Consider the following 24,080-nt stretch of genomic DNA (forward strand, 5'->3'; position numbering starts at 1 on the left):
AATCATTTTAAAGTGTACAATTCAGTGGTTTTGGCTATCATACAGATCTTAGAGTTTTTAGCTTGGAGGTACACCATTTGGTAAATAGCCTTGCAAAAATCCGTTCATCCTTCTAGTAACTGTTTTGGTAATAGCTTTACTGAGATACAGCTTACATATACCATAAAATTCACCCATTTAAAGTGTACAGTTCAATGATACAGTATATTCACAGATATGTGCCACCATCACCACAATCAACTTTAGAACATTTTAATTACCTCCAAAAGAAACCTCATATTCTTTAACCATTGCTCCCTTACCCTTTATTCCAATTACTATTCTACTTTCTCTCTATATTAGATTGGCCTATTCTGAACATTTAATATAAACAGAACCATATAATATGTAGCCTTTTGTGTCTGGCTTCTTTCATTTAGCATAATGTTTTCAAGGTTCATCCATGGTGTAACATGTATCAGTCCTTCCTATTTATGACCAAATAACATCGTATTGTATGGATATACCACACTTTATCCATTTGTCAGCTGACAGACCTTTGAGTTATTTCAATTTTTTGCCTAATATGAATAATGTTCCTTTAAACATTAGTGTACAAGTTCTTGTGTAAACATGCTTTCATTTCTCTTGGGTATATACTTAGTACTGAAATTGCTTGGTCATAAAATAATGCTATGTTTAACCATTTGGGAAAATGCCAGACTGTTTTCCAAAGTAGCTGCCTCATTTGACAATCCCACCAGCAGGGTAAGAGGGTTAACATTTCTCCACATCCTGAAAAATACTTGTTAAGTCTGCCTTTTTGATTCTAGCCATCCTAGTGGGTGTGAAGTAGTATCTCATTGTAGTATTGGTTTGTATTTCCTTAATGACTAAAGATGTGAACCATCTTTTCATGTACTTATGGTCATCTGTGTATCTTCTCAGAGAAATGTCTGTCTATTCAGATCCTTTGCTCATTTTTAAAATGGGTTGTCTTTGTATTGTTCTTTTTATTTTGTCTTTGTCTTTATCGTAAGAGTTTTTCTGTATTCTAGATAAAAGTCTCTCACCAGGTACATGATTTGCAGATATGTTTTCCCATCCTGTGGGTTGTCTTTCACTTTCTTGATAGTATCTTTTGAAGCAAGAAAGTTTTTAATTTTGATAAAATCCAATTTATCTATTTTTTTCTTTTGTTGCTTGGGCTTTTGGTTTCATACCTAAGAAATTAATCCAACGTCACAAAGATTTACTCCTATGGTTTCTTGTGAGTGCTTTATAGCTTTTGCTGTTACATTTAGGTGTTTGATCATTTTAAGTTAATTTTTGTATATGGTATGAGGTAGGGGCCCAACTTCATCCTTTTGCATGTAATTATCCAATTGTCTCTGCACCATTCTAGTATGCATTTTGAATTAACAGAGGCAATAAAATGTTTTAGAAAAGAAGGGTGAATGAACAAACTCTTTCTTGGAAATCATAAACGTAAATCATTAACTGCAGAAGCAGAGAAACAAAAAAAAAGGAGAAAGAGTGAGATCAAGAGTGAGAAGGAATGAGAGAAATATCAATATATTCTATTTTTTCAGTACCAAGTAATTTCATTTTTATAAGATGTATTTTTGTCAGTATTTTACCAAACAACTGATGAACATGGCATTTGCAAACTTAGATTTTTAGATTGCAGCTTCAGAATAATCATAGCTATCTTTCCTTCAGAGTTCCAACTGTTTATATTTTATCAACTATTTAAAAGAAGAATTTTCCAGGGTTTTCAAATGAATTGTGATGATTTGCTGGTTGATTAAAATTTGCAAAGCAAAGGTTTCTGTAACTTGATTGCATCCCAGATACTACTTGACCAAATCATTTTAGAATTTGTAAAGAGCTTTTTAAAATGTTTTGAAAGCCCGATCTTTTAGAATACATAATCTTGGTGTATTAACAACATCAATTAACTGATCTTAATATAAAATTTAACATAAGCATATCCAAATATCAAGCCACAGCTGAGCTTATAAAACTTTTTGACAGTTATAAAGTCTGTAAATCCAATCTGGGCTTAGTTAATTTACCTTCAAAATACCATTTCTTTAAGGATAAGAACTGTGTCTGTTGCAACCCTACTGTTCAGGACAGTGCCTGGCATACATAGGAAATGAATAAAGGCAGATCATAGTATCTGCCACTCTAAATTACCTTTGGTATCTTAAAAAAACCATTCCAAACAACTTTTATCATATGTACTAGGAACTATATGACTATACTATTTCATTTAATCCACACAACAATTCTGGGGATGGATATCATAAACTCCATCTTATAGATGAGTAAAATGATTTAAAAAGGTCCTATCAATTTTGGTAAATTGTTATTGCCAATGATTCATGCCTCCTGCTATCCATGTAGTCCCCTCCCACATTGATTCTGGGCCTATCCATGTGATCTGCTTTGACGGACCATATGCAAATTTGATGCCAGCACAGATTTGATTAAGTACAATTAGGCCTGATTTCTGGGAATATGTCTCCACCATGTAAGGAAGCCTAGTTTAGCATATCTGAGGATGAAAGACCATTTGGAAAAAAGCCCCAGACCTCTAACAGACCCTCTGGATGAATGTAGTTCCTTGAGTAATCTCAGGAAAAACCTGCAAAAGAAATGCACAGTCAACACCCAGAATGGTGAGAGATAATAAATTGTTTTTGCCATAAAGTTGGGTACGTGTGTTTTAAGGCAGCTACAGATTATTGTGTTTAAATAATTTAATTTCCAAATATCTGGGGATTTTTCAGGTTATCTGTTATTGATTTTTAATTTAATTCTGATGGGTCAGAGAACATACTCTGAGTGACAGCAATAACTGACACTGGTTTACGGTCTAGTATATGGTCTTGCTGAACATTCTGTGTGTACTTTAAGAGAACAAGTACTCTACCCTTATGGGGTGGAGTGTTCTATAGATGCCGATTAGGTAATGCTGGTTGACAGTGCTGTTCAAGTCTTCTGTATCCTTGCTGACTTTCTAGCCCCTTGTTCTAATTACTGAAAGGAATGTTGAAATCTCTGACTACCATTGTAGACTTGCTATTTCTTCTTTTAGTTCTGTCAGTTTTTGCTTCATATATTAGTAGCTCTATTATTAGCTACATACACATCCAGAATTGTGTCTTCCTGATGGAGAAGATGATGACGACCTTATTTTTAATCATTATAAATTATCCCTTTTAATATTTCTTGTCTTGTAGTCTATTTTGTCTGATATTATTATAACCACTCCAATATTTTAATGGTTATTGTTATCCCCATGGTGAGCAACAGCTAAAATTTTGGCTCAGTTATTTTGTCTTCCAGCTACTGTTTCCTGTCAAGCTCCTGGGAGTTTCTGCTCCAAAAATGTATTTAGGTTTGACTGAGGATTTGGAGGTTTACATATATGCAAACTTGAGGGTTCCTGACGTCCATCCTCAAGCCAGTAAGACCAAGGCTCTGTGCTTGAATTCTAGTCGTGCAGCCCCTTGCAGAGAGCTATTTAATGTAAATATCACCAAGTACAGTCCCTTTCTTTTAAGGGTCTATTTCTTTCTGTTTTTACATGGCTTGGATATCTTCCAGTTCTATTAAGTAATTATTTTAAATATTTTTACCTCAGGTTAATAACTGTTATCTAAAGGACGATTAGTCTAATATGAGCTAGTTCCTTATTACCAGAAGCAGAAACCACCCTTGTGGAGATAGTCTACATTCAAAATGAACTGCAAAGAAATTAAATTTTGCTCAGTAGTTTACCATTAATATTTCTACTCTAATTCTGAAACTTTAATATATTGCAGGATAAAACAAATAAAGTATTATGGTAATATTATTAGGAACCAAGATTTTCAATGTAAGAGAAAAAAGATAAATATAAAATCAAAGAAGTTCAACAAAATCCTTCTAATTTTAAATTTTAACTGGAAATATCAACATGAACTCATGATTTAAAAAAAATAATAAATTCCTAGCTCCAAAAACAAAGAAAGGGCCAAGACATAAATGACACCCATTACAATAAGCACCTTCACATTCTAGACCTTGGTGTCTAAATACTATCCTCTATTAAAAGAAATCAGAGCTCCTTGGAGAAATGGCTAATTCTAAGTCTGATCAGGGAAAATACAAGGCGAGTCTATGATAGCAAGCTTGTATGAGAAAGCAAGAAACTATTCAAAGACTAATGGCAATAATGTCAAAAAAGCCTAAATGGACTCTCAATGGACAAATTTAGACACTATGGGGCTTAAAAGAGGCCATCTGTAATGGAAAATACATTAAATTAATACAAATCCATAATAAATTGAGAATATATAAGGTGGGACTCCATGAGGAGAAGCAAAGGAAAAAATATCTACCACAGAGCTGTGAACTGAAAAATTCCCAGAGCTTATACAGGGCTGAAAGATATTACAGTTCTATCCAGCCAGATTGAAAAACCTTGTTGGATACTTATGGCGTAACAAGAAACTATAGAAAGGAAATGCATTGGTAATAGGGCTAAATTTGCCCTACTGGAAAGGCTATTCTAAACCAACCCAAACAAAGCTTAAAAACAAACCTCCAAAGGATCAAACTGATCTGCAAATGAATTGGCAGTTGGAACAAAACTCAACAGTCTTCAAAGAAGAAAGGAGAATCCAGACACTCAATAACCAAACACTCAAAATTTCTACTAGGTATTTGAAAAGCAGAAAAACACAAGCCATAACTAAAGGAAAAAATCAATTAAGAAAGAGAAACAGAAAACATAGATAGGATGGAACGAGCAGACAAGGACTTAAAGTCATTATTATAAATACACTTAAGGATTTAAAGGAAAACATGAAGATAAATAGGCGTGAACTGGGAATATAAAGAACCAAACAGAATTTATAGAGCTGAAACTGTAATATCTGAAATAAAAATTCACAGGATGCCCTTAACAGTAGATTACACACTACAGAAGAAAAGATCAGTGAACCTGATTACACAGTAGCTCATCAAACTGAACTTAAGACAAAAAGTAAGGCTGGATAAAAATGTGAGGTGTAATCTTTGCATGTGATTTATAGGACAATATCAAGTAATCTAATATTCAGTGTTGCTGAAGCTGAACTACCCTATGTGACAGCGAGCAGGTCAGTTGTTGCCTGGTCACAAGAGAATTTTGGGGGGATGACAGAAATATTTGATATCTTGATTGTGGTGGTGAATACTTAGGGAGATGCATTTCTCCAAGCTCACCAAACTGTTCACTTGAAATGGTTACATTTTATTGTTTGTATATTATACCTTGATAGAGCTGATTTTTAAAATTCCATGACAGCATAATGATACTTAAGTAAGAGAGAAAAATACCCAGCTGCCAATATTGGAGGTGACTAGTACTTGCTAGTTGCCAAGTACAAAAAAAGAAACTTTAAAAAGAGCTGGTAGCACCATCTAATTAAGTGACTACTACTAGCATCATTAATAGAGAGGCAACTTGATAAAAACATTCTGTGATGAAAAACATAGCATCTATCTATAAAGTATTCTTGCTTAAAATACTCATTCGAATCAGGCCTCCTGCTTTAACTTCTATATTACAGAATAGGAATAAACATACAAAGTCAATATTGTAAAATGTTAATTGTTGAATTTAGCATATTGAGAAATATATTTACTCATCTTTTAAATATGGTTGATATTTTTCACAATAAAAATGAAAGAAAGTGGTTAGTCAAAAGGTCTGCTGACATGTTACATGACTACAGTGAAAACCTGCAATAACAGGCCCAGAGGTAATGTCAATCTGGATATAACATGACTGGAAATTCTGTTTTTATAGCAGGCTCATCCTTAGCATTTCCTTACATTTTATGCAAGTGAAATTTTTAGGTTTCTCCTATCGCATGCTGACAAGGGGTATTAATTACCATTTTTTGAGTCACTGAGGTACAAGGATGACATAATTTTGAATTCCTGATGTACAACAGAAGCTTATAGGATGATAATTTAAGAGAAAATGTTATTTATGAAAATGTGTTTATATAGATAATAATTGATTTTTTGGTTTTGTTAATTCACTTTGTTAATGTACTTTGGCTTTCAAATGTACATTCAATTCAGATTAAAAAACTATAGTTAATATCTTAAAGAAAGAATCATATAGTCTATAGTTCCTTCTGCAGACCTCACACCAAATGTGAGTTACTAAAAATTTCTGAGTATCTTTGACTTCTTACATTAACTTTCTCCTCTTTGTGTCTCCTCACTGTCAAAAAAGAGAGAACTGCCCTCAACCCAAATAAAAGGAAAAATTTAAACATGCAAAGAATAATTGTGTTCTGAACAACATAAGTCATGTACAGCTTCCAAAAAGATGGTATTTAAAAATTCTTGGTCTCTTGGTAAGCTACTTTTAAAATAGGAAAGGTAAGTCAGATGAAGAATGTGTGTGTCTTTGTGACAAAAGGCACGTCAAAAAATTTAAATACATAAATACCAGGTTAAGAAGACTGTTACTAAAGTTTAACTTAAGCAGCTACTGCTCTGTTTCAATTCTTGAATTTGTCAGGGGCTGCAAACAGTACCACATCTAATACAAAGATTTTGTGACAATCGTAGAGATCATAATAATATAATAATAGTTTGTTCATAACTGTATGTATAGTACATCCATCCGTATTTGGCACATGGCAGGTATTCATTAAGTATTTGTTAAACTAATCAATTAGTGAATTTGTGACACATTAACCAGCCAATACTTAATTAGTCATTATATAAACCCTATTCTTTGGAAAAGCACAGGCCATTTATATTTTTGATTTCTTATGTTGGAAAAAGTTTATTACTGAGCACCACAAAGGTTTTTATTCTAATCAGCAACACTGAATGGAAACACTATACAGAAAAGACTGGATAAAGTAGATTAACCAACAAAGGAGAGTAACATTCATGTTGGTAGGAGTTAAAAACCAAACATGAAGGAGATAATGGAACTTTAACCAGCTTTTTTCCTTTTGATTAGGTATTTATAGTAAAGTAAATAACTATTGAATGGAAAGAGAAAATCCAATACAAATGATGTAAAGGCAAAGGAAAGAAAAAAGGAATCTGCAGAAACTACTAATGTCAATTCTTCTGAAGGCTCTTGTGGTCGGTCAACTTTACCCAAAAATGTCATTATGACAATCTGGTTAAGTACTACCCCAATACTACACTCACATATTTGCCATCTAATTTTAGCTGGGTTATTCTTTATATCTGATAGGTGAAAATCAAGTGAGAGATCATTTTAAGATAGCAGTAGGACTAACTATATTTCATAGGTATTTAAAGCTGTGATAATGGATCCAGCATCATGGCTCTTAGCATATTCCATATTTTCGGTAAGAAAATTATCTTTGAGAATACAGACTTAAATACTGGTATTAAGAGAAATGAGACATTCCGTTGTGGGAATCTCACTTCATATTTTTAGCTTTAAGCTAACAAACACAGGGCTCTTTAGCACACTCATGGAAATAACATGTCATTCAGCCTAAATGCAGCCTTTGTGGGACTGATACCTACTGCTGCCACTACTGGGGGGTTTGGTGGAGCGATGATACCAGACAGTGACACCATGGAGGGAGCCTGGAAACGGAAAATACAAGAGAGAACACACCCTTCACAAAACTTCTGAGACTCGTCCTGTTCCACCAAGGCTCTGAAACTGGCTTCACTCTCCTGCTGGATGGAGAAACAAACAGCAGGAGAAACTCTCATACACAAGCCAGTGTCTCTCAGACCAGGCAAGGGCCTGCCAACAGTACTTGGCCGATACACTAGGGTAGTGGTTTAGCCATGACCCTGAATTCAGAGTGGAAAATGGCTATTTATTGTACACACTGCCCTCTTCACTATGGAGGCCATGGATCATGTGCCAGGAACAAAGGCAAGTTGGGTTTACTAGGGTTTCTGTACACCAGGCAGATGGCAAGCCTTTCTGGTTCAGATCACTTCTGTGGGGTTGTGCCAAAAACATGCTCATACTCCCTATGTTTGCCTAAGCTGCCTCTCTTCTCACCACCCCCTCCCCCTCAACCAACCACTGAAACACTTCCTCAAAACCTCTAGAGTCCTGAGGGGATATATGAAAATCACTAGTTTAGATTAACCCTCAACCAATTGCAAGAACTCCTTGTAGAGAGTCCCTGGCAGTATCTTGTACACTTACAGTGCTATACTATGTCCCGGGGAGCTTACTCTCTCACTGGGCAAATGACTGTTAGAGAGCATTTCCCAATGCCAGGCTCAAATCTGCCTCCTTCCTACCTTCTTCTTTTGGTTCAAGTTATGCCTCTTGACATTGCATGGCAAAAATCTTGTGCTATCCCCTTTTTCTCTAATTAAATACTACTCATCCATCAACAGCCATCTCAAATTCTACGTCTTTTGTGTTACCTGCCCTAACAACTTCTGCCACAGTGGTCTCTGTGTCCTCTGGGTTCTTTAAGTATTAAGTATACTTGTGTGGACCACGCCTCAGCATTTATGTTTTAAAGTCTTAGTTATCTTTGACACTCTTTATGCCTTCCTAACAGGAACATATTCTCCTTGAGGTCTGCATAGTCTCAGTCTTTCTAAAATGTCTATTTTCTACATCCCTTCAACATGTTGCATTGGGTAGATAACTATATATATAGATAACTATACACAAGTGTGCACAGGTCATCCATAAACTGGTCCTAACCACAATTATTTCACTTACTTCCTACCACATTTCCTCACAAAAAACCTCCACTCTAAACAAATCCAACTGCCAAATTGTATCCTATGTGTTCCTCCTTTGCCAATAACTTCTTTCTTTCCCTCTCAACCTCCCTGCCACTAGGTCAGGGAATATTACTCTAGGGTACACGAACTTTTGGACACTGTACACAAAAATGCGTACTTTTTTTTGTGGGAGAGAGGGTTTCACACTTTCATACACAAAGGGTTCCATGACCCCTCACCAAAAGATTAAAATTCACTGTTGTAACGTTTTTTGCCTTGTCTGCTTAACCAAATCTCTCTTTTTTAAAAGATCAGCTTATGCCCCTGGACCAGTGAACCTTTCATTATCGGGGAGGACTTTTCAAGGCTCTGAACATATATATATCAATTTTATGCCATTAATTTGACTGATTTATTATGTACCTTATGAAAACTTTAAAATTATATCTTTATCGTGGTGTAATTCTGTTAATTCTTCTTGAGTATAAACTCTTCAGATAACAGGTTCAGTGTCTTTTCGTTATGTGTACTATCCTGTATGAAGCAGGTACTCAAAAATAATACTCTGGACTCAGATGAAGATGCTGAGTCATCTTCAAATTAACCAATGTATAGAAATTGAATTCTGAAGGTATATATCACAGCTGTGATGTTGCTGGAGCTGGGCAAAATGCCACAGTTAGCTGTCACCTCACCTCTGCTTTACGAATATTTTCTCTAGCTTCATCTATTTTCTGTTCCAACTCTGCCCGGCTTTGTTCTGACACTGCAACTCCATGACATTCCAGATCATCTAGAACCTATTAAAGAAAACAGGAAAATGATGACTGATTTTTTTTTTTTTTTTGCTTTAGTGACTAGAGTATTTAGGTAATTAAATAGACTTCAGTGACGAGTGGCCACAATTCCTTTTTTAACCTTTAATTTTTTTCACTTATGTGTTAATTAAAAAAAACTCTTGATACAATTATACTCATACAGAGTTGCAAAAGTAGTATAGAAAGTCTCCCCACCCCTTTCCCCCATGGCAACAACTTATACAACTATACTACAATATAAAAACCAGGAAATTGACGTTGGCACAATCTACAAACCTTATTTGGATTGCATGTTTTGATATGCATACCTTCAATTTCTAAAAATTAAATGAATATGGGGTGCCTGGGTGGTTCAGTTGGTTGAGCTTCTGTCTTGGGCTCAGGTCATGATCCCAGGGTCCAGGGATGGAGCCCCACATCAGGATCCCTGCTCAGCAGGGAGACTGCTTCTCCCTCTCCCTCTGCCACTCCCCCTGTTCCTGCTCAGTCTCTCTCTCTCAAATACATAAATAAAATCTTCTAAAAAAATTACATGAATATAAAGTACTGTTGTAAAACAACAACTAATAAAAAATGGCAAAAAGTCTCATATTTGCACATCCCACTATGTGCCCCCCTCACCCCAAGATCATTACTGTCCCATCAATTTACATGTATTTTTCTGAACTATTTCTTATGTATCTGTACATACTTGCACAGTTTCATTTAAAAAATAGTAAAATGATGGGGCACCTGGGTGGCACACTCAGTTAAACAGCTGACTCTTGGTTTTGGCTCAGGTTGTGATCTGGGTTGTAAGACTGAGCCCTGCCTCAGGCTCCATGCTCAGTGTGGAGTCTGCTTGGGTTTCTCTCTTCCTCTCTCTTCTGCCCCTCCCACTGTGCTCTCTCTCTAAAATAAATGAATACATCTTTAAAATGAGATCTATCATCCCCTCAATGTGTCTGAGACCTTTTTATAACTGTACAAATAGATTGACTTCATTCTCTAATCCATAGATGCAACAGTTTAGCTGTACCATTTTTTATTTACTCTTATTCTATTGCTATTTGAGTTTCAAATTTCCCAATATTATAAATAGTACTGTACAAACAACCTAGTTAATGACTCTTTTAACACATACAGGAATATTTAAGATAAAAATACAGAAGTGGAAATTGTACATTTTAATTAAAATAGACATTGCCATGGGCACCTGGGTGGCATAGTTGGTTAAGCATCTGACTCTTGGTTTCGACTCAGGTCATGATCTCAGGGTCATTGGATGGAGCCCTGGGCTGGGCTCCCAGCTCAGCATGGAATCTGCTTGAGACTCTTTCTCCCTCTCCCTCAGCCCCTCCCCACCCTGCCCACGCTCTCTCGTTCTCTAAAATAAATAAATAAATCTTTTTAAAAAATAAAAAAAAATAGACATTGCCAAATTGCCTCCCAAAAGTTGTACATAGTCTTCTACTAGTAGTGTGTGACAGCATATTTTTCTGTATCTCACCAACATTAGATATTGTCAATCTTTAGCCTCTATTCATTTTTCTAGTTTTTTGTCCTTTTATTATTTACTACTTTAACATACTTTTCTCGATATTAGTCCTTTTTCTGTTATTTATGTTATAAACGTTTCCTCTCATTCTATTCCCTTACTCTTAACTTTTTAAAGTTCTTTTGTTTTATAGGCTGTATATAGTCTTCTATCTATTCACCTTACTGAACCATTGTTATGTCTATTTGAGTGCTGGGTCACATATTCTGGGGGGGTACACAATCATATCATCTATAAATAATAACAGGTGTACCTTTTCCTAATATTTGAACACTTTATTTTTCTTTCATTAATGCAGTAAATCTTATGACACTGAAAAGTAGTGGTGATGCTCGGTACTGTTTTCTTATTTTACCATTTTAGTAGGCAGAATGACCTCCAAAGATGAAAAATTCTATTACTATTTTTACAGTTACCAAAAAATCCTATGATAAAATTCATTATCTCTTAGTGATTAAAAAATAAACTGAAAGTCACAGCCAGCAAGATAAAGAATTTTTCATCCTAACAAGGATATAGCTTCCTAAAACAGCAAACATTATGTTTGATGGTTGTGTTTTCTATATCTGCCATAACAAATTACCACGAACTTAGTAGCTTAAAACAATACAAATTTTTTAATCTCACAGTTCTATAGGTCAGACATCTGGATGGGCTTAGCTGATTTTACTGCTCAGGCTCTAACAAGGCCAAAATCAAGTTGTTTTAGCTAGCTAGCTAGGCTGGCCTCTGGGGTAGAACCCACTTCTAAGCTCATTCAGGTTGTCAGAATCTAGTTCCTAATAACTGTAGGACTGAGGTCCACACCCTAATCCTGGAACTGTTTATATGTAAAATATAATTTACAGATATATTAGAGTTACGGAACTTAAGATAGGGAGATTATCCTGGATTACTGAAGCAGCTCAATCTAATCATTATGACCTCCTATAAGCAGAGAACGTCCTCTGGCTGGAATCAGATGAGAGACAGGCCAAATGGAAGTCAGGGAGATTCCAAGCACAGAAAGGAATCAATGCATCATTGCTGGCTCCGAGATTAGAAGCCCATGTGCAAGGATCAGAGAGAGTAGCCTCTAGGAGCTAAGGGTACCCCCGGCTGACAGGAAAGAAGCAGGAACCTAGTTTCTACAGTTATTAGGAACTAGATTCTGACAACAACCTGAATGAGCTTGGAAGTGGGTTCTATCCCAGAGGCCAGCCTAGCTAGCTAGCTAAAACAACTTGATTTTGGCCTTGTTAGAGCCTGAGCAGTAAAATCAGCTAAGCCCATCCAGATGTCTGACCTATAGAACTGTGAGATAAAAAAATTTGTATTGTTTTAAGCTACTGAGTTCATGGTAATTTGTTATGGCAGATATAGAAAACACAACCATCAAACATAATGTTTTGCTGTCAGTTTCAGGAAGCTATCCTTATTAGGATGAAAAATTCTTTATCTTGCTGGCTGTGACTTTCGTTTTATTTTTTAATCTCTAAGAGATAATGAATTTTATCATATGATTTTTTGGTAACTATAAAAAAAAATCATAGAATTTTTCATCTTTATTTGGTAAATGCAGTTTATTATACTGATAAATTTTCTAGTGTTGAATCATCCTGGCACCCTCATTAGTCATGTGCTTAAAATATAACTGGATTCATTTTTATTAAAATTTATTTAGCATTTTTATAAGTTTGTTACATCTTTATTAAAAATCAATGGACTATATATGTGTGTGCCTACTTCTAGACTCTCTTTTTTGTTCCATTCATCTATAAGTCCATTCTTACACCAATACTACATCTTGATTTCTGTAGTTTTATGTCTTGAAATGAGGTAGAGTAAACCCTCCATTTTTTTAAAGGTTTTTTCATTTGAGAGAGAGAGACAGCACGAGCTGAGGGGGAGGGGCAGAGGGAGAGAGATAAGCAGACTCCTTGCTGAGCAGGGAGCCAGGACCCTGGGATCATGACCTGAGCTGAAGGCAGATGCTTAACTGACTGAGCTACCCAGGCGCCCCAGCCCTCTAATTTTTTTTTTTTTTTTTAAGATTTACTTATTATTTTGAGAGAGAGAGAGCCTGTGAGCACATGCACATCGGGGGAGAGGGGAGGTGTTGCACAAACGGAGAAGGAGAGAGAGAATCCCAAGTAGGCTCCATGCTCAGCGCAGAGCCCAATGATTGCTTAACTGACTGAGCCATCCAGGCACCCCAGCCCTCCAATTTCATTCTTATTTTTCCAAAACTGCTTTAGTTATTCGAGATCATTTGCATTTCCATGTATGTTTTAGAAGCATTTTGCCAATTTCTATAAAAACTCCTGCTGGATGTTTGACTTGGATTGCACTGAATAAATGGATTAGTTTGGAGATAACAGGTATTTTTAAAATACTGCTACCTTTACAAATGAACAAAGAAAAAAAGAGATAAACCAAAAAACAAACTCTTAAATATAGAGAACTGATGGTTACCAGAAGGGAGGTAGGTGGGAAGATGGGTGAAACAGGAGATGGGGATTAAGAGTACACTTATCATGATAAGCAGCAATAAGTAATGTATAGAATTGTTGAATCACTGTATTGTACACCTGAAACTAATATAACATTGTATGTTAACTATACTGGAATTAAAATAAAAAAAACCACTTCAGTTCTCCATGTTAAAAAAATAGAAATAAAATAAAAATATTGAAACTTCTATTCCATTGGTCTATATGTCTGTCATGACAATACTACAATGTTTTGAATACTGTAGCTTTGTAATAAGTTTTAAAGTCAGGAAGTATGAGTCCTTCAACTTTGTTCTTTTTCAAAACTGCTTTGGCTAGCCAGGGTTCCCTGAGATTCCGTATGAATTTTAGGATGGGTTTTTCTATTTCTGCAAAAAAATACTGTTGGGATTTTGATAGGGATTGCACTGAATTTGTAGATCATTTTGGGTGGTATTGTCATCTTAATATTATCTTCCATTCCATAAACACAGGATGTCTTTCCATTTATTTATATCTTATTTAGTTCCTTTCATCAGTGTCTTATAGTTTTTAGTGTACAAGTAATTTGCCTCCTTGGTTAAGTTTATTCCTAAGTATTTTATTCTTTTTGATGGTATTGTAAATGGAACTGTTTTCTTAATTTCCTTTTTGGATTGTATATTGTTAGTGTATAAAATGCAATTAACTAGGGGCACCTGGGTGGCTCAGTTGGTTAAGTGTCTGCCTTTGGCTCGGGTCATGATCCCAAGGTCCTGGGATTGAGCCCCACATTGGGCTCCCTGCTCAGCGGGGAGCCTGCTCCTCCCTCTCCTCCGTGCTCATGTGCTCTCTCCAGCTATCTCTGTTGCTATCTCTGTCTCTCTCCCAAATAAATAAAAATCTTTAAAAAATGCAATTTTTGTGTGTTAATTTTGTATTCTGCAACTCTGCTGAATTTGCTTACTAGCTCTAATAGGGGTGTGTGTGTAAGATCATTTTATTTGTGAACAGAGATAATTTCACTTGTTTCTTTTCAATCTCGATGCCTTTTAGTTCTTTTTCTTGCCTAATTGCTTGGCTAGAACTTCTAGTATTATAATGAATAGAAGTGGCAAAAGGGGGCATCCTTGCCTTGTTCCTGACCCTAGAGAAAATATTTTGAGTCTTATTTCATTGAGTAGCACTGCTTTTTAACAAATTGATTATGAAATTGACTCTTCTCTCTTTCTGTCTCCAAATAAGTCTCTTTCTAACTCCCAAAATGTTAGATCACGTATTCTCCCACATAGATTAATGATGCTCTGTTCATTTTTAAAAAGTCTTTTATTTCTGTGTTTCAGTTTGGACAGTTTCTTTCTTTTTTATTTTATTTTATTTTATTTATTTATTTGACAGAGAGAGAGAGCACAAGCAGGGGGAGTGGCAGGCAGAGGGAGAGGGAGAAGCAGACTCCCAACTGAGCAAGGAGGCCGATATGGGGCTCGATAGTTTGGACACAGTTTCTATTGCTATATATACTTTTAAGCTCATTGTTCTTTTGGTGCCACCCAATCTATTGAATTTTTCATTTCAAATACTGTATTTTCAGATCTCGAAGTTCCATTTGGTTCTTTTGTATATTTTCATTTTCTTTCTTCAATATGTTCATGTTTGTTTTCTTTTAAATCCTTGAACTTATTTACTGTTCTGAAGTCCTTATTTGCTAATTCCATCATCTTTGACATTTATGGGTCTGCTTTAATTGATTTTTCCTTTGGTCATGGGTTATATTCTCTTGCTTCTTTTAATATTTAGCAAATTTGATTCTTGACATTGTGAATACTATGGGTTTTTTTTTTTTTATGCCTTTTTTTTGGAGGGGAGGGGCCGAGGGACAGGGAGAGAGAAAAAAGAGAATCTTAAGGAGGCTCCACACTCAGCACACAGCCTGATGCGGGGCTTGATCTCACAACCCTGAGATCATGACCTGAGCCAAAATCAAGAGTGGGACACTTAGAGACGCCTCGGTGGCTCAGTCAGTTAAGCACCAGGGTCCTGGGATCGAGCCCTGCATCAGGCTCCTTGCTCAGTGGGGAGCCGGCTTCTCCCTCTGCCTGTGCTTCCCCCTCTTGTGCGCTTGGGCTTGTGCTCTCTTTCTGATAAATAAATAAATAAAATCTTAAAAAAAAGAGTGGGATGCTTAACGGACTGAGTCACCTAGGTGCGCTGTGAATACCATGTTACTGAATACTGGATTTTGTTTCCTTCCTTTGAAGAGTAGATTTTTTCCCCCCTGGCAGGCAAATAAGTTACGTGTGGATTAGTTTGATCTTTTTGAAGCCTGTTTTAAAGCTCTGTTAACGTTAGTTCTAAAGTAGCCCTATTCCAAGACAAGTTAGCCCTGGAACCATTGTATGATCCTTCTGTAGTCTCCTGAAGGCCCCAGGTGATCCATGAGTAGTCTCAACCTCTGCTAATCACAACTTGAATGTGTTCTGGACCTATGTGACCTCTGGGAATCCTTCAGCTTATCTCCTCTGTCATTTTCTACCCCATATTGTGGAATTTCATCATATGCATGTATGGTTTAGTATTCAGCAACAGAATGAAGGGGGGACCTATGTCAATTTTTTGAATTCTTTCTCTGCATCCCCATATTGTCTGGTACTTTGCCCTGAAATTCATGCCACTTCAGCCACTCTGAACTCTATAATCTCTGTCATCTCAACTCAGTGAGTCTGTGGTACCATGCTTAAGTTCTCCCTCCCTGCACTGCAATTATTATAAAAAGTGCCTTTAGGCAGAAAACCTGAGAGGGCATACGGCTACTAATTTCACTGTTTTTTAAGTGTGATCCCATGGTAATTTATCATGGCCAAAAGCAGAACTGGTTTTAGTATTTAAAAAACCCTTAATTTTATTGCTTAAATTATACCTTACTAGATTAAAGCCTAACATAGGTCATGCTATTAAGAAATGGAGAAGTTGTTGAAATCTGCCTGTATCTGTCTCCTAGCAGAAAGACACAGTATGCCTTGACAACAGATAGAGGAAGCAGACTTATTTTTAATATCTGAACATTTACTTTCAAATATCGTAAAGCATTTTAATAAAACAAAGTCTCTTCATGTGTTCTACATTTTGAAGTATAAAGCTGCAGTAATTAATCTAATCACTATTTATTGGATATATGGTAGACAGATAACTTGTCTCTCTAGTTCACAAATTCTTTGAGATAAACTGTTAGAGGAACTGCACTCAAGAAGCCTTATCTGTCTGTGAATCTCATTTACATGACCTACTGGAGTCTGACACCAGACTTTGGGGGATTTGGGGTAAACAGGGGAGTTTTATTTTGCATGCAAGAGGGATGTAAACTGTTATAACCAGAAGGCAGACTGTGGAAGACTATGTTTTTGAAAAAAGTTACTACAATATTTCCCACTCCACATGTTCTTCTAGAACCTTGCTATTTCCCTACCAAGAAGTAGAGTTTATGTTCTCTCCCCCTGAATCTGGACAACGGGCCTTTGTGACTGCCTCAGTTAACAAAAATATGACATAAGTAATATCATGTTATTTCTGAGGCTAGGCCAGAAAAGATAACATACCTCCTACTTGGCTCATTCTTGGGACTCACATCTTTGGGGCCCTGTGCCACCATGTAAGAGGTACAGCTAAGCTGAAGCCACTGCGCTGGAGAGACCATATGGAGAGACCACAGAGAGCCTGAGATGCATGAGGAGCTCTAGCTGTTCTAGTTCCCAGCTGTTCAAGTCTTCCTGTTCCAAGAACCAGTTATTTCAGTGGGGAAGTCTGTGAGGTGACTCTAGCACCAGTCACTACCTGACTGTAACCACATGGGAGATTCCCAAGCGAGAAGTGGCAAGCTAAGTCCATCCAATCTCCAGAGTGCTAAGAGACAATTAAAAATGCTCTTCTTTGTGGCATTAAGTTTGAGGTGTTTTGTTTTGCAGCATTAGATTAGTGGAACATTGAACTCAAGATCCCTGTGAGACAGTAAAAAGAAGTCAAGGCAGGCAAGAGGATATATGTATACACAGAAGAAAGGCCCAGTGTTGGAGATATTAATTTATGATTTTTGGTAAGTGAAACCGTGGCACTGGTTGAGAGTGCCTATAATGAGAATAAAGAATAAGAAAAGATAGCCTAGTACAGAACTCTAAGGAATTTAAATACTTAAATATGAGGTGAAGAAAGAAGAACCTATCAAAGAATATAGGAATGGCCAGAGAGGCAGAAGGAAAACCAGGACAGTGTTAAGTCATGGATAGCTAGAGAAGAGAGTGTTTCAACACAAAGGGAGTTGTCAATTATGATGAAACTGCCAACAGGTTTTGAGAAATGAAAGAGTCCATTTTGGATTTAGCAACACAGACATCACTGGTGATTTTGGCAAGTGTAGTCTGTATGAAGTATGAGGGAAGGGAAAGCAGGAACAGTCCAAATATTATGGGCTAAAAAATAAATGTGAGATTAGGAAATATAGACATTAAATATGAACAATTCTTTTAATAAGTTGGATGTGAAGGTTAAGAAAAAGTTATAAATAAATGGAAATTAGAAAAAATTTGCTATACCTAATTTCTTTGTGCTTAGAGTTTAGTCTGGAAGATATATTTTTTTGGTGCTTAATTTCACTTTTTTAATTTTTAATTTAATTTAATTTAGTTTTTTTTGTTAAGTAAACTCTATGCTCAACATGGACCTTGAACTCACGACCCTGAGATCAAGGGTTGTATGCTCTACCGACTGAGCCAGCCAGTCTTCAAAAAAATTTGTCTAGGGCATTAAAAGCTTAATTCAACACAGGCATGTCTCTTCTACTACCTGAGAGACGGTAATACACTATCACTAGCCATTCAGGAAATGTTATGGCAAGCAGATAAATTACTGTGTTGCTGCTTGAAGGGCTTAAGGAATTTCCAAGCTAAGTAGATAGCTGAGAGCATACTGCTGAGTGGATGAAATTACAGAAAAAACATAAAAAGGGTATTTTTCACATTAACAAAACTCAACTCCTTAAATAGGTTTGACATTTTGCTTAAGCTAAATGTAGCCTAAGACTCTCTCTATTACACTTACCCTTTGTTGGTGAACAATGTTTTTGTGCTCACGTGCCACACGGGTGGCCCATTTTCGAGCCTCCTTGTTTAGACTGTGCTCCTCTGTGGTCCCAGTTTCTGATTCTAATTGTCGGCTCTACAACATAAGAAAGAACAGAGACCAAACATTATTATGCCTACTGAAATCGCTACTGTTTGCAGGTGGACCAGAGAGCTTTCACTTAATCAGCACTCAAAACAAGCCATGCTCCACTACTGTGGGAAGCAATGTCTCATGTCAGAACACTAGCAGGATGGTGTGAAACCATAAATGACCACAGCTTTTTTTTCATTTTACACTGCTTAATAGTAGAGCTTCATCTCTAATGGACTGATCCATTTTGGATGTGAAAAAAGCTAGCTAAACAAAGGAAAAAAAGGTATTCATGCCAACCTACTATGACGCTAAAATAGTTGCATAGGTAAAATGGAAACAACTTAATAGTTTCAATGGGATTTAAAAAAAGAATCAATGGATAGAAGTGAAGAGAACAAAACAATACAATAACAGCAACACAACCTCTCTGTCCACAAAGATACTGGGTTTAATTTAGTTTCAGGTGCATCACCAATCCACCAAAAACCCTCAAACTAGGTTTTGCCCTTCCTCCTCTGGACTTTAATATCATACGAAAGAGAGGGGTGCTCGATTAAATGATCAGTAAAGGTTTCTTCTAGCTCTAAAATACTATTATTTTGTTTCACAAAGAACAAACTGCAAAATCTAAATTAGCAATATTAATAGTTAACCCCTACTATACAAAGCAGTGTGAAAAGTGCTTCATATAACTTTTATTTTTCAAAAAAGATTTTATTTATTTGAAAGAGAGAGAGAGAGCGAGCATGAAAAGGGGGAGAGGCAGAGGCAAAGGGAGAAGCAGACTCCCCACTGAGCAGGGAGCCCGATGCAGGACTGGATTCCAGAACCCTGGGATCATGACCTGAGCTGAAAGCAGACGCCCAACCAACTGAGCCACACAGGTATCCCTGCCTTTTTTTTCACATAACTTTTTTTTTTTTAAGGTTTTATTTATTTATTTGAGACAGAGAGAGAGACAGCACAAACAGGGGGAGGAGCAGATGAAGAGGGAGAAGCAGACTCCCCACTGAGCAGGGAGCCTGATGCAGGGCTCGATCCCAGGACCCGAGATCATGACCTGAGCCAAAGGCAGACGCTTATCTGACTGAGCCACCCAGGCGCCCCTCACATAACTTTTAGAACAACCTTATGAGATAAGTCATACAACCATCTTATAAAAAGGAAACTGAGGCTGAGAGAGGTTAGGTAAAATTTCTAGTGTCTACCAGGTATTAAATGTTACAACTTTGATTTTACAAGTCTGATTTCAGAATCAGAGCTCTTAACCACTAAACTATTTTTATTTTCTCTAAACTCTTAAGAACCCCTGACAAAAATCTAATAATTGGGAAAGCAAACAATATCTTAAATATGAATTATCCCAAGAAGATTTTAATACAAAAAAAGAAGCAAAATTTTACAGTGGAAAGATTTTAGAAAACTGACTTTTGCAAGGCCACATAGCTCAAAATTGGTAAAGCAGAATTTGACTGGATTAAAAACTTATTATTTCTGTTGGGGGGATTATAGGCAAGGTTCAAAAACTTTTACTCAGGGCGCCTGGGTGGCTCAGTTGGTTAAGGGACTGCCTTTGGCTCAGGTCATGATCCTGGAGTCCTGGGATTGAGTCCCACGTCGGGTTCCCTGCTCAGTGGGGAGTCTGCTTCTCCCTCTGACCCTCCTCCCTCTCATGCTCTCTGTCTCTCATTCTCTCTCTCAAATAAATAAATAAAATCTTAAAAAAAAACAACCTTTTACTCTACACAGACATTTCAGCTAAAGCTAGATTATATGATGATAAATGCATTGAAATACAGCAAAAGAATCAAAGTCAAAATCTAACCAACTTCACCATTACATTTTATTATTCTGATTCATTCTTTGGGCTATTAGGAATCTGAGAACCATCTTTATTATTATATTTTGCTTTGTAAAAGGATCTAGGCATTTAAATTTTAATCCAGTCTCAGAAGTTAGGGTTTAAAATGTTAAACCCTGGATAAAGATTACAAATGCAATCTACATTAATCAGAGGAATCTAATATATAAATGGAATGCCAGAAACGTGTATTCTGAAGAGCCCAGGCATAGGTTTTTAAGTCAGACAGACTCAGTTTTAATCCTCTCTATGTCCTTTATGATCTTTATGATCTGGGGCATATTATTAATCTGAGTCTTAGTTACATCTGAAAATTGGTGAAAATGCCTATCTCATTGGGGTTATTAAGATAAAATGAGCTCATTTAAAAAAAAAGATAAAATGAGCTCATTATTATAAACATTCTCTTATAGTACCTATATAATTAAGTATCCAATAAGTGGTAATTGTTAATGCTAAAGACCCAGTTGAAAATTACTTGAAACAAAATCTTGTTATTAACAAAAAATTCCACATAATTCCTAGGTTCTTGCTAGCCCAAAGAATGAATCAGAAACAAGACTGAAGGTATGTTGAAAGATCAAGGCAGATCTCAAACACAGAATGAACTTACAGGGAACAGAATAGGTGAGAAAGGAGACAACTGATGGAGAAATCTGATTTTTATCACTGAGCAACATTTTAGGAATAGGTAAGTGGATTTAAATGTGTACTGGCTGCAGATAGGCCACAGCCCTACTTGCTCACACATAATCTCTACCTTTTTACTGAGCATTTCCTGTGCTTAAGAGCTGGGGAAGTAAAGATAGGGCCTTTTCCCCTTACTCTTTGGGTTTACTATTCCTCAGACAGGAGTGTCTAACGATCAGGACAGACAACAAAGGCCACTGATTGGGAGATACAATTTTGTGATTCAAATTCAAGTTAATTTTTTTTTCCATGAATTCTAAAATCAAGCCATGGGAAGACATGTGGAAGCTACCTATAACTCAGGTTTAGACTAATGAGAATTTCATAAAAGGCAACACAGCCCATGTATTAAACAATACACAGAGAAACATTCTAATGCAACCTCTACCATCCAAGATTGATACAAATCAGGATCTAGTGTAGATCTGATGGTGGTGTTAGCAGTGGCTGATTCTACCAAAGGAACTGCTAGTGACTGCTTCTTTTTGAAATGTTAGCTAATTTAATCTTTAGTTCACTCTTTTTTTTTTTTTAAAGATTTTATTTATTTATTTGACAGAGAGATAGCGAGAGCAGAACACAAGCAGGGGGAGTGGGAGAGGGAGAAGCAGGCTTCCTGCGGAGCAGGGAGCCGGATGTGGGGCTCGATCCCAGGACTCTGGGATCATGACCTGAGCCGAAGGAAGACACTTAGTGACTGAGCCACCCAGGCGCCCCTTTAGTTCACTCTTTTAACATTTTTCCTTTACCTCTTAAAAATGTATTTGAAACATCAGAGAAAAATAACATATATAAGCTATTAAGCACAAAAATTTAAAGCACATTGTTATCTGCCTGAAGCAGAATATGAGAATTTAAAAATTATGTATCAAAAAGCACTAGCCTAGCTCTGACAAAGTTCACTTATTGAACTTGATTATTTTTAAAAGAGACTAATATCTCAATTCTCAGAATAATAGTGGCACAAAAATAATTCAAATAAATTACAAACTGAAGAGAAATGCTATAAAAGGACTTTCCTATCAACTTTTAAGTATAGGGGCGCCTGGGTGGCTCAGTTGGTTAAGCCACTGCCTTCGGCTCAGGTCATGATCCTGGAGTCCCGGGATCGAGTCCCACATCGGGCTCCCTGCTCGGCAGGGAGTCTGCTTCTCCCTCTGACCCTCTCAAGCTCTCTCTGTTTCATTCTCTCTCTCAAATAAATAAATAAAATCTTTAAAAAAAAAAAAAAAAAAAAAAACTTTTAAGTATAGGATAGGTAGTTTTTCATTTGTCATTTGTCAGCTTGGCTATTTGATAAGTTAGGTCAACTAAATGTGATTTTTGAGATCTTTGGAAACATCAGATTTTATAAATCATACAAGTTTTAGTAAAAAAAAAAAATTACAGAAGCAGATGGGTCTTTTCCTGGAAAATAAATATAAACCTAAACACAAACCTATGCTGTTCCCTCTGGGTAAAATAACTAATCTCAGTTCACACATGTGGGGGGAGGGGCAGAGGGAGAGAATCTTCAAGTAGACTCCCCGCGGAGCGCAGAGCCCAACACTGCTGGATCCCACAACCCAGGAGATCATGACCTGAGCTAAAACCTGGAGTCAGACGCTTAACCCACTGAGCCACCCAAGCGCCCCTCAGTGGTTACCTTTGGACAGTGACAGTTCAGGTGAAAACTTTCTACTAATTTTTTTTATAATTAGAAAACTATAGAGCTATGTTAATTTTTTCTAAAAGGGTACCATTTATTGCATATTTAAACTCTGTGCTAACTGCTTTACATACATTATTTAGTACTCAAAATAATCCTAATAGAGATTCTCAATTTATAGGTATGGAATTCTAGGCTTAGAAAGGGTATGTGTCCTTTCTAAAGTCAGTAAGTGGTGAATTTAGAACTTGTATTGAGATCTCTTTGACTTCAGATTCCTTGCTATCTTATGACTGTACTGTCTTACTAACTGTTCTATTTAGTTAATGCCAATACTGATAAAAATAGAGGCAGTAATATTTAAGAAGACATTGCAAAAATAAAAATTTCCTTTGAATGAAACTTTGGCTAGGCCATTTACTTAGAGGTAAGACAGATTTTGATTTCATTTTGTTTTTAGAAAAATAAAAGCCAAACTGTTTCATATGAGTTTAAGAAGGCCTTCAGAGCCTAGCAATGTTAAATTTTTTAAAGTTCCCAATATTTTACAGAATATATTTAAATATTAGTCTTTTCAAATTTGTAAGAACTACATGACAGAAATTAACATTCTACTGTTCTTGACATATTAGTTTTTAAGTCATCTTAACTATTTTGTCCTTAGTTACCCTCTCAAGATATGATTTCAGTTCACTTTAGGATTAAAATAAGGACACAGAAGGTTCAGACAGGTATCTGAGCATATGCCCAGAAGGGCAAAGTGAATAGGGATAAAAAAGTTGATTTCATACAAGAAACACTTCATTATTTTTCAAGTCTGTTATCAAAATATAATCATTTGAAAGCGAGAAAAAGAGATGGTCATATGATGAATGAAAACCACAAACAGAGCAAAATACTAGCATTTCAACCTAATTTCAAAAGATAATGTTAGGGTTGTCATATGCCAGGAACAATCTAGTTATTAACCCTCATTCAAGGGATTTGTACTACTTGTATTTTTCAGCTTATTGGTATATATTTATTGTGTTAAATATTTAATCCAACTTTAGTTTTTATGAAATTTAATAATATACTGTTAATTATTTCAAGAAAGTTAATTTTTACTTGCTCTGAAAAGGGCCTCTTCAAG

The 24,080-nt window shown here is 36.3% G+C and overlaps 1 protein-coding gene across 3 annotated transcripts in view; it reads right to left on the minus strand.

Moving 5' to 3' along the window:
- FCHSD2 (FCH and double SH3 domains 2) overlaps positions 1 to 24,080 on the minus strand; it is a 303,597-nt gene that overhangs the window by 30,379 nt on the left and 249,138 nt on the right. For all 3 annotated transcript variants that reach the window (XM_032427144.1, XM_032427142.1, XM_032427143.1), the window contains 2 exons: positions 18,633 to 18,749; positions 9,435 to 9,539 (listed from right to left, as the gene is read on the minus strand). In XM_032427144.1, coding sequence (XP_032283035.1) covers positions 9,435 to 9,539; positions 18,633 to 18,749 — 222 coding nt within the window. The remainder of the gene's footprint in view (positions 1 to 9,434; positions 9,540 to 18,632; positions 18,750 to 24,080) is intronic.

The sequence above is a fragment of the Phoca vitulina genome, unplaced genomic scaffold, assembly GCF_004348235.1.
Source record: "Phoca vitulina isolate PV1807 unplaced genomic scaffold, GSC_HSeal_1.0 scaffold36, whole genome shotgun sequence".
Classification (NCBI taxonomy): domain Eukaryota; kingdom Metazoa; phylum Chordata; class Mammalia; order Carnivora; family Phocidae; genus Phoca; species Phoca vitulina.